The sequence below is a fragment of the Syzygium oleosum genome, unplaced genomic scaffold (genome assembly GCF_021117445.2).
Source record: "Syzygium oleosum isolate NSW1041296 unplaced genomic scaffold, Sole_v2.1 Sole_v2.03, whole genome shotgun sequence".
Taxonomy (NCBI): domain Eukaryota; kingdom Viridiplantae; phylum Streptophyta; class Magnoliopsida; order Myrtales; family Myrtaceae; genus Syzygium; species Syzygium oleosum.
Window position 1 is genome coordinate 20609347 of NW_026607487.1, and position 10914 is coordinate 20620260.

Consider the following 10914-nt stretch of genomic DNA (forward strand, 5'->3'; position numbering starts at 1 on the left):
GACAACACGTGCAAAGCAATCCACATTCGAGAAATAGAAGTGAAGGCAGGCATTCTCTTTCTTTCTTTCTTTCTTCTTTTTATAGCAAAGGTCTTGCCACGCGGCTTCCCGGGCTTAACCGTAGCTCAACCGGCTTCCAACTTCCACAAGTTAGTTAAAGACGGTTATACTGGGGCAATTTGGTCTGTGCTTTGACCAATATAGCTCAAAACTTGCTGTAACCAAAAGGGGAATCGAAACTCGCAAGCAGCATGTCCACCAATCTGAAGCTCCAATAGAGAGCGGAGTGAGGGCTCCTATGGCATGAATCTGCATCTTGAACAAATTTCGGCCGCGATATAACTCTCGGCGCCTTGGATGTCCGGCGGTTGCTCCTCGGCTGCTCGTTCTTATCATGGTCTTAAGCCAGAAAATTGGGCAGCATGCGGACTCTGAAGGTGCTCATGCCTCCCCCTGCCATGAACATTGCCCATGTAAGTCGGGCTGTCCATGTCCCGCCGCCCAGCCATGGCGATTCGGGTTTCCTGATCAAGTGCGTCAAGACGACCAGCGACGATCTCTTCGGCATCTCCTTTGACGACACCGCCGAGAATAACTTATTCTCTCATGTGCTGTTAGAAGTGTCGTTCGTCATCGTGGTCACTCGGATTATCCGATTTCTCCTCAAGCCTCTTCGTCAGCCTAGAATTGTCTCGGAGATCCTCGTAAGTATTTCACCCTCCGGTTTCTTCCAACTTATTCTATGTTCCTGTGATTTAACGCCTTGTGGTGACAATGGCAATTCAAGAAAATGAAACAATATGATTAAATGGACCCAAAGCAATGCTCACTTTGATTTTCTGTTTGTTGTCTCCTCCATATTCTGTAGGGTGGAGTGCTCGTCGGACCCTCCATTCTGAGCCACATTCCCAAGTTCGTAAAATATGTGTATCCAGGTAGCGCCAATTTCGTGGTGCGGAACGTTGGCGTAATCGGTTTCATGTATTTCCTATTCATGGCGGGTGTGAGAACTGATATGTCCATGGTGAGGAGGTCGGCGAAGAAACATGTGTACCTAGCATTGACAGGCGTGTTCATTCCCTCGTTCGTAGTGATAGTAGTTGGTCTGATCATGCGACGGTCCATGAATGACGCTTATGGAAATTCGTCTTCCATTGCGGTTCTTGGTTCGTCCACGGCTGTAACGTCATTCCCCGTTCTGTATCCCATCCTCAAGGAACTGAATCTTCTGAATTCTGAGGTTGGACGCCTGGCCTTATCGTCGGCAATAGTCGGGGATATGATAGGAATCGTCGTTGTCATTCTATTCGAAGCAGCAATCCAAGCGAAAACCGGTTCCATCAAAGGCTTGTGGTGCTTGGCTACAGTGGTGGTAACGATGGCCATCATGTTTCTCTGCATTAGGCCTGCAGCTTCTTGGATCATTCGAAATACCCCAGAAGGCAAGCCCGTCGACCAACCTTACATCATAGTGATCCTTGTTGGGGTATTGGTCACGGGGTTCCTGACCGACTTCTTAGGCGTGGGCATCGCTAACGGGCCTCTGTGGCTGGGGTTGATGATTCCTGATGGCCCCCCGCTCGGGACAACTTTGGTGGAGAGGAGCGACACTATAATCATGGAGCTTCTTATGCCGTTTTCCTTCATGTACATCGGCCAGTCCACGGATTTGGCTGCGATGGGGAAGGCGTGGTCGAACCTGAAACCAATATTGGCCATTGTTGCAATTGGGCACTTTACTAAAGTGGTGTCGAGTCTTTTGGCCGGTCTCTTAATCGACATGCCCGTCGCGGATGGTCTTGCCCTTGGCCTCATCATGACTCTGAGGGGTCAGGTTGATGTCTTGTTGTTTGCTCATTGGTCGGAAAAAGAGGTACACATCGCGTACAAGAACTTAATCGAATTTATTTGTGAGCATATACAATATCATTCTTTAACTTCTGTTTGTCGTCGGATTCCAAAATGAAATGCAGGTCATACAACCTCAGGTGTACACGATGATGGTGATGCTTTCAGCGGTGGTCAGTGCAATATCCACACCGCTGATCGGCATTCTGTACGATCCCAAAAAGCCTTACATGGTGAACCGAAGGCGAACCATCCAACACACTCCTCCTTCCACAGAATTCGGCGTAGTGCTTAAAATCCACGACGAAGAAGATATAGCCAGGTTCATCAACTTCATAGAAGTCTCCAATCCCACTGTGAGCACTCCGATCTCAATCTATGGTCTGCACCTCATGCAGTTGGTCGGTCGCGGGTACCCTAGGCTCTTCGACCACAAAAAGCTGGAGCAGTATTCTAAGTACGCCATCTACGAGACCATCCACCAAGCCATGAAACTCTACCAGGAAAGCAAGAGCGAGTGCATCAGCTACCACGCCTACACGGCCATGTCCCCGAAGCAAACCATGTTTCGAGATATATGTGAGCTCGCCCTCATTAACAAGGCTACTTTGATCCTCCTCCCATACCACAAAAATCTCCCCCGGAACCATCATAGAACTGTGCTTGTGAGCAACGTGTTGGATAACGCACCGTGCTCCGTGGGCATTCTCTTGGACAAGGGCCATTTTAGAAGCAACTCGATGCCGATGGGCGACCTTTCTGCCTTCCGAGCACAGTCCCACCAATTAGTCCTCCTATTTTTAGGAGGCGCGGATGCTCGAGAAGCGCTTTATTACGCAGATCGGATGGTGGGGAACCTGAACGTGCGTCTCACCGTGATCCGATTCCTTGCCCACGACGGGCTCGGGGATGACGAGATGGAAAAGAAGCTGGACGACGGGGTGGTGACCTGGTTTTGGATGAAGAATGAGGTGAACAGGAGGGTACATTACAGGGAGGTGGAGGTGAGGAACGGCGAAGAAACGGTGGCCACTGTCCACGCGATGAACGACAACACGTTCGATCTCTGGATCGTGGGGAGGAAGCAGGGCATAAACCCGGTGCTGCTGCAAGGGTTGACGGACTGGAGCGACAACAACGACCTGGGAGTGATAGGAGACTTAGTGTCGTCCATGGATTGCAATGCGGCAGCTTCGGTGCTAGTGGTCCAACAACAAGTTCTGAGGGAGCAAAAGCATTGGCTCCGGCGTTTCGGGTGACACAACAGAACCTTAGGAACAGATGGTCTGTAGAGTCTTAGTTTGTTCAGGATGATTATTAGGAAAAGCATCCAAGCGGAAGAAGCATGAATGATGATGATGCCTTCTTCTGTGGAAGAGATGTCGCTCGATACGATCATTGTCTGAAGTGCTGAAATCGCAGTTCCATGTTGGATGCTCCATGCATTTTCATAGAGTGAGATATAAGACAGTGCTTTTGCAACCTCTGTCCGGGACTGTCGTGGCCTAATGAAACATAGTATCTTCTGTTCAAATGCACGCCAGTGCATCATCAATTGGAAGAACACAGAGCATTGCATCGACCCACTTTCTTTTTCTTTCTCTCTTTCGTAAGGAAATGTTCACTAAAAGTCCTAAAACTTGTCATGAAAGTGTAATTGAATCCTAAAACTTGCAAAAAAATGCAATTGAATCCTAAAACTTGTCAAATTAGTTCAATCGAGTCTTAAAGTTAACATCGTCTAACTTACTAACGGAAAATGTTGACGTGACTTATTTTAATATTTTCTCTTTCCTAAATGGCGATGACGTAGCTAAATTATGAAATATAAGACTAAAACAACATCGTTTTGACCAAAATATTATTTTTAATACTAATTTTATTTAAATTATATTTTAAAAAAATAAGCTAGATATTTATAAATAAAAAAAAGAAGAGGAGGAGCCCTCGCCACCGCTGCCCCACTATCGCCGGGAGGGGCCGGCGGGGGTCGGCGGCCCTTGGCCGAGGCCTGGCGACACCCTCCTGTCGTCCCCCACCCTTGCTAGTCCCTCCCAGTGATGGTGGGGCTGTGGCGGCGAGGGCATGCAGCCCTCCTCGCCTGTCCTCCTCTTTTCTTTTTTTCCCCCTAATATTTAGCTTATTTTTTTAAATTTAATTTAAATAAAAATTAGTATTAAAATTTAAAAAAAGTCACATCATCACCACTTAGCGAATTGAAAAATAATAAAAAAAAAGCCACGTCAGCATTTTTCGTTAGCCAAATTGGACGGTGCTAACTTTAGGACTCGATTGAATCGATTTGAAAAGTTTTAGGACGTAATTATATTTTTTGCAAATTTTAAGACTCAAATATACTGTAGTGACAATTTTTAGGACTTGTAGCGAACATATCACATATTTTATTTTTGGGCTCGGGACAAATTGGGTCTTCGTTGCTCCTTCTTTTGGGCTCAAATAGTTGAACCTTAAGGCCTTCTCTGTCTCCCTCTCTCTTTCTCCGTGTATCGCAGAGTGAAAGCAGAAGCGGGAAGTGCCATAGCCTACCAGAGAAGCGAAAGTGAAATTGCTTCGGAAGCACGGGTAAAGGAGAGAAATTTTGGCGGCAGTTTTCAGATCCATCGGAGGTCAATCAGTCGCTGTGCTCTCAGCTATGGAAGATGAGCCGTCGAACCCGCTTCGTCGCATGTCCAGCCGGACCCGCAAGGTCGCTCCCAAGATGGGGGCTGCCCTCGCCAGCAGCGACAACCGAACTCAGGTCCGTCTTATCCGTCTCCGATGTCGTGCCCTTGATCTTGAGCTCACAGACCCAGAACCCAGAAAAGGGTTTGAGAGTTTGTTGATCTGGAATCCCTTCTCGCTTCAGGCCGTGCTTGCTCGACTCGAAGCTCTGGAGAATGACAATGCCGGAATCGAAGTGGCGGATCCCAACGACGACGACGAAGCTTCCCTGGACGACGACGACGACGACGGTACTTTTTCATTTCTGGCCTTGTATAGCATAGCCAAGTCTCTGTTGCCAATTCTCTTCCTGGGTTTTCTTTGCTCTGTTTTATTTTTGGCTCAATGCTAATTCTCTTCGGTCGCTAATAAGTTACTTTAGTATCATCATCCCCTAATCCATGTGGCAGTGGAGTTCCTTATCCTTAGTGAAGTCTCTCATTAGCCAACTGTTAGCTGGTGAAAGTAATATGGCTATCCCTTCTGGATGCTAGGCTGTGCAATGCGTTCCTTGATCTTGGTATCTAACTCATAGCTCTAGCTCTGCACTCAAGCTAAAAAGCATTTCCCTCGAGTCCGATACCATAGTTTAAAGTCCATAATAACTTTGGTTCAATTAGGTTGATTCTGAGTAGCTCGGCTAAATTTGTGATGATTTGATGTTCTTGTTTGTGCGAGTGTTCCACTTCATACATTTATAACCAGCCAGGTGAAAATGCTTGGGCTGACTCTTCCCTCCCTCGTTCTATTAACGTCCTCGCCCCAAATCAAAATCAAACCGATGATGAGTGCCGCCTGCATTGTCAAGATTACCCTACTCCTACTCATCCATAATCACCAGACTTCGGGTGGCTTGTGTTGTTTGGCTCCTCTCCCTGTATGTGTTCTTTTCAGTGATCATGAGTTATGCGATGTACGTAGGACAAGTGTGCTTGGCTGGGCTAAGGAGAATTAGTCTTCAGAAATGGGATAAATTGTTGAGAACTTACACATTTCCACCCAAACCCACCTGTCTCCACACCGCGAGGAGCCGCCTGAATAATGATATTTATGTATTGATCCGTTTCTGTCGATTTGATTTCTCTCAATGTTCTTGTCATGTCCACCCCGTTGGTGAAGTAATGCTTCTGCTTTTGTTCCCTTTAATGATTATGAGGATCAATGGCTTTTCCTTCCTTCTTGACTGGTAGATGAATTTGGTCGCTCTGATGTACAGTAGTTTCCTTGGAAAGCATTATGGAGATATATCAAACACGTTTTTCTTCGTCAGGTCTTTAAGCTAGACCTTGTGAGGAAAGCCATCGTTTGGTATTGATCGTGCATGGTGGCTTTATGTGCATTATTAATACATGCAGGTGCATGTTAGAAACTATTTGCTCTCTTGGACTTTCGGCCGCAGGTTATATGCACAAAAAGCAATCGAAGAGCACAAAACGTAAAACACGTCAAGCGAAAGCTCTTGAAAATGCCAGGAAAGCTCCTAGAACATTCCTTGAGCTACTGCATGAGGTATAAGATTGGTGCAAATGCTTTTCGTTTTGGCTATTATCTTTATGAGTTAGACGTTCTTTCTTTCTCATAACGACATCCTTCTGAATACAGGCGAACCTCGAATCCTTGCCTCCTCATATTCCCTCATACTCAAGGGCAGCGGTTGGGCCTCCAAGTTCTATCTCCCGTCGCCATTTTTGCACCGTTTGTGGGTTCACAGCCACTTATACATGTGTGAGGTGTGGGATACGCTTCTGTTCTCGCCGATGCCAGAACATACATAACGATACCCGTTGTCTTAAATTTGTGGCCTGATTAGCTGGGAAACTGTCAGCAAAGAGGTTTTGCACTGAGCAGGGGATACGCTCTTAATTCAAATTGTTGCATGGCAGGTTCATTTGCAGATTTGTCTCCTTTGTAGGCGTTTTGTAACCAATGTATCTTTTAAGCCGGATCTGATTGGCATGAGTATTGGGTTGTCTGGTGCCACAAGGACTGTCAATGTTAGAGGATGATTTTTAGTATGTAGATTCAGGGGGTAAATTGTCTCTGGATAACATCATTTGCTTCATATAGCTGGCGGCGAAAGCTTGCTACCGGTAGTACTTGCCACTCGACAGGCGGCACAGGCCAAATGTTTCCAGTGCTTTGTCTATCAGTGTATGTATCCGATGCCTGCCAGTAAGTCAGCACTCAACCGTATACTGTAGAAAATGACAATCTTGGAATATAATTTCCGATATTGGTTTCACACTTTTATTTTCCATATGGAATCCACTACCATTGGAACTATGCCAAAGCGGCTGTTCAATGGAACATCACAAATTTCTAACTCATCCAATTAACATCAAATCATAGGAAAAACAATGACGACAGATCTGGGAGAACAATCAATCATAGAACATAATGACTGGATTCGAGATATCCACCAATCCTGGAACTTTTGCAGTGTAACCGGCAATTGGTTTAACAGCGAGGTAGATCTGGTGGGGGTGGTATTACAGATTGCAACTCCCCAACACCGTTCTCCACCAGGAAAGACATGGCCAGACCCCAGACCAGATGAGAGTCAATGTGACAATGCAGCAGCCACACTCCTGTAATGAACAACACAGGAAAGAGAAATGGTCAAAATATGAGGTTGCGTTGTCTTTTTGCACTTTGCTTTTTCTTTATTTTTCTTTTCGATTCATGTACACTGGTTGTTTCATTATTTTACCTGGATTATCGGCCACGAATCTGATCGCTACCCAACCACCTGGAGTTGTTCCAATCGTATTCCTCACTGGGGGATCGATAAGATTGAACTTGGCCGGATCATTTCTTGGATCGAAGTTCCCAAATCCCGCCCCAACCACGGCGAAGGAATATCCATGAAGATGCATTGGATGATCTTCTGTTGTAACAATGCTTGTATCTTGAAATACAAGTTGTACCCTGGAACCATATTTTAGCTTGTAAAGCTTAGTTGCTTTTACAGGTTGCCATAGACCCCGACTCACGTTGCCAGTGTAATTAAATGGAATTGGAGGGACGGGTGGAAAATCTGTTGTGAAGACTCCGGGAACACCTTGATAGTAGGCTTGCATCAAGGAATTTGTTCTAGGAAAAACAAAAGAAACATTGTTCACGCTGGCAGCGAACCGAGTCCCATTGGGACCTTGACATCGAGGGCTGTTAGGATTGGAGCAATTGATAAGTCCTAATCCTACAGCGAAAAATAGGTTTTCGTCAATTTGAGTCGGGACTTGGATCTTCCCAGGACTCCTCAAGCTCGAAGTAAATGCAGTTGCAGTGGCTGTATCATTAAAGGCAGGTAGTCTTGGGAGAATTGGCCTAGAGGATTGTCCCTTCCCACTACTACCAGATGTCGATATGTATTGGAGAATTGCTGTGGTGGTGGTGTTATCAAAGGCTGCATTTTGAGCAGTCTGGTAGGCTTGTGCTGCCATGTAATAACGACCCGGGGCTTGGTTAGCCGTAATGAGCACGTTGGTGGTTTGCCCAGGTCCTATCATGATGACATTGGTCGCGAAAGGCCTGGTGTAGGCGGCGTCGACGCCCACGACCGTCATTTGATGGTTTGCGACGGAGAAGTAGAGTTCTTGATTGAGTGCAGCATTGATGATCCTCAAGAGAATCGTTTCGCCTGGTATCACTGGAAATACGGCGGTTCCTGCATTTTAGATGCATGGTCACATTTCCTTCTTCACCATCCAATGAGTCTTAAATAGAGGGGTGAAGTAGTTCGAATTGACTACCTTTGCTAGAGCATCTGTACAGATCTCCAGGTTGACCGTTGATTGTATACGCGTCAGATACATTTGGAGCAGCGCCTGTGAATAATGCTTGTTTGAGCACATCCATTGGATTTCGATCCCACCATTCACCTGTTCAAGGATGCAAAAAAATCACTCATTTTGTTGCTCAAACTAAACTAGAATTGAAACAAATTGCCATGGAACTATTGAAATCTACCGAGAAGTATAGGGAATTCTCGCTTGGGCATTGGGAATGGATAATTGAAACCCAATTTGGGATAGATTATGAGAGCTCCATAAACGGTGGCCCTAAGCCATTTGCTGTGAGCATGCCACCACAATGTTCCTTCCTGGTTTTGGATGGTGAATCGATATGTGTATGTTCCTCCAGGTTGGATAGGGCATTGTGTCACATATTCAGGTCCGTCTGCCCATGGGTTTCGTATTTGACGCACTCCGTGCCTAATGGTCAGACAAGTCATGAGAAAAGTTATTTGAGTAGTGTAAGTTCTGTCCGTCGAAAGATCCAATGTATACATAGTGTTACATGAAAGAGTTTTAATGTAGCTTTTTTGCTATAGATTACCAATGCAGAGTGACGTTGTATCTGGCCCGATTTATGGCTGTGATGACCAGAGAATCTCCATCTCTCACTGCCAGTGTTGGCCCTGGGAATTGGCCATTAACTGTGATAGTGCTGTGGGTTCTGCATAGCCTCTTCACTGGCCTAGCTTGGATCTGTACCAATGCAATAAATCAAGCAAATTGACGGACAAAGGTTTGCGCAAAGCCCGTCATCTTGAATGACCAAAAAAATGCAAACAAAGGGGGGCAAAAGTAACATGTGGAGATCAAATAGAAGTACCACAAACTCATGGTAGTGAACTTCGGCGGCTGAGAAAGAAACCGAGGACACAAGTAGTGTCGCAAACAGAAGGCAAGAACACATCGAGAAGTTAGCAAGCTTGAGAGAGTCCATGGCTCTATCAGAAAGGGCTTGAACTGGAAGTGGGTATGCATTGAACTGATCAGGAGGACCTCCTATTTATACATCATTATGGGAGGGAAAGGAAAGACTACTGGTGTTATTCTTTACCACAAATTACAAATCCTTAACAAACATAAACAAAAACGTTAGCAAAAGTAGGTTTTGAGTCAGCAGCGAAGCTTAGATCGAAGGACGTTTAGTCCAACCGTAAAGAGGATTTGTTACACCCACTAGCCCGATCAATTGCCTCTCTAAAGAAAGAGATTCTGTACTTGGGTACAACGAACTTCGTTTTCTCAGATTAGACTTTGTGGCTGGGGCAGGTGCAAGATTTGATTACGCTCTCTTAACTTTAAGTCAGTAAAACCGCCCTACCATTGCCTGTGAGTGGGAGGACAAACAATAACATGTCCCACCAAGTCATTTGTTAAGGGCCAAACAAGAGAAAATAGGCTCGAATCCCAAGAATCACGATTAGTCCATTAAGATGCTAAGATTAAACACCATGTAGTTACTATCAACGGGAAAGACGTGGGTTTCTCTACGCGCTCATATTCAATTGTTGATAGCTAAGGAACTAGTCCGACATTTGACATCAGATGTTTGCTCAACGATTTAACCGCACGTGGACCCTATCTGAGAGCTTCTTCAAGAGTTCCTTCATAATTTAAATTGTTCTTCTTTCTGGCGCTTTGAGCTGGAGTGATTTTACTGTAAGACAGCAGGTGCAGGTTCAGCTCTTGGTCGGGTTCGGTCAACAAAGCAAAGAGCAAAACGTATTTTATGCTTTTGAGAGAGCGCAAGCCATGACCACCAAGTTCTATGGCGATAGTGAAGGTGTCAAAAGAAATCATGTGTTCCTTAAATAGATACACTCGAGAAGAGTTCATCACATCACTAAATGTAAATCAGTCAAGGATATAAACCTAGTGTTGTTCCTCATGAATTATCTGTCCGTTTGAATGAACACCCTCACTAGAAATAAACAAAAAGCACAGCGGCCAACTTACGCAGCCCCAAAAAGTATAATAGCTCTTTGGTTGTTTTACCTTGAGGATTGACACTCCATGCTTGTCATAGAAAGGCACATTAATACAAAAGAATCATTACGGTTCTTGTACGATGAATGGAGTAGCCCGCCACCTTAAGTTTCTGCAAATTATATAAACATTAAACGGTACGACGTGGCGTGATCCTGTTTGCATGTAGCCAAAAATGTCTCCCTTTCGCTTTTGGTACGCGTCTTGTTTTCAAACACCAATCAAGCCGATGATTTATGCCGACCGCCACTTTCTCTATTTTTTTTATTTTTTTTTTATTAAAGGTCAACAGAAGAAGCAAAGGAGACAGGTTTTGTAGGTCTACTCCCATGTTTCCCCGTAACTACTTGACTAACTGAAACATAGGCATTTCTGTTTCTAAAAATATGGTTAGAAGACGTATGTCAGCAGTGTTGAATTAGGTAGCATGATAGCAACTTCATTGCCTTCCAGTTCTTCCTGTATTTTGAGCAGGTAACGTCACCAGTTGCTTCAGCTGGATCAATAAATAATTGAGCTCCAGAAAACAAACACCAGTTGAAGATCTACATTACCACTGGCTGTA

General features: G+C 45.1%; 3 protein-coding genes across 3 annotated transcripts; 2 read left to right on the plus strand and 1 right to left on the minus strand.

Moving 5' to 3' along the window:
• The first annotated feature begins 273 nt into the window (after nucleotides 1–273).
• LOC115683774 (cation/H(+) antiporter 24-like) lies at nucleotides 274–3430 on the plus strand. The gene is made up of 3 exons (XM_030608382.2): nucleotides 274–704; nucleotides 869–1873; nucleotides 1974–3430. Exons 1-3 carry the CDS (start codon nucleotides 423–425, stop codon nucleotides 3105–3107), a joined length of 2421 nt encoding a protein of 806 aa, XP_030464242.1. The 5' UTR covers nucleotides 274–422; the 3' UTR covers nucleotides 3108–3430.
• A 939-nt stretch (nucleotides 3431–4369) lies between these two features.
• On the plus strand, nucleotides 4370–6631 carry LOC115683930 (SWR1 complex subunit 6). The gene is made up of 4 exons (XM_030608593.2): nucleotides 4370–4606; nucleotides 4715–4820; nucleotides 5969–6078; nucleotides 6172–6631. Exons 1-4 carry the CDS (start codon nucleotides 4502–4504, stop codon nucleotides 6373–6375), a joined length of 525 nt encoding a protein of 174 aa, XP_030464453.1. The 5' UTR covers nucleotides 4370–4501; the 3' UTR covers nucleotides 6376–6631.
• Nucleotides 6632–6874: 243 nt separating this feature from the next.
• LOC115683929 (laccase-3-like) lies at nucleotides 6875–9318 on the minus strand. The gene is made up of 6 exons (XM_030608592.2): nucleotides 9187–9318; nucleotides 8908–9059; nucleotides 8539–8783; nucleotides 8322–8450; nucleotides 7280–8236; nucleotides 6875–7157 (listed from the first exon to the last, which is right to left on the minus strand). Exons 1-6 carry the CDS (start codon nucleotides 9298–9300, stop codon nucleotides 7027–7029), a joined length of 1728 nt encoding a protein of 575 aa, XP_030464452.1. The 5' UTR covers nucleotides 9301–9318; the 3' UTR covers nucleotides 6875–7026.
• Nucleotides 9319–10914: the final 1596 nt, after the last annotated feature.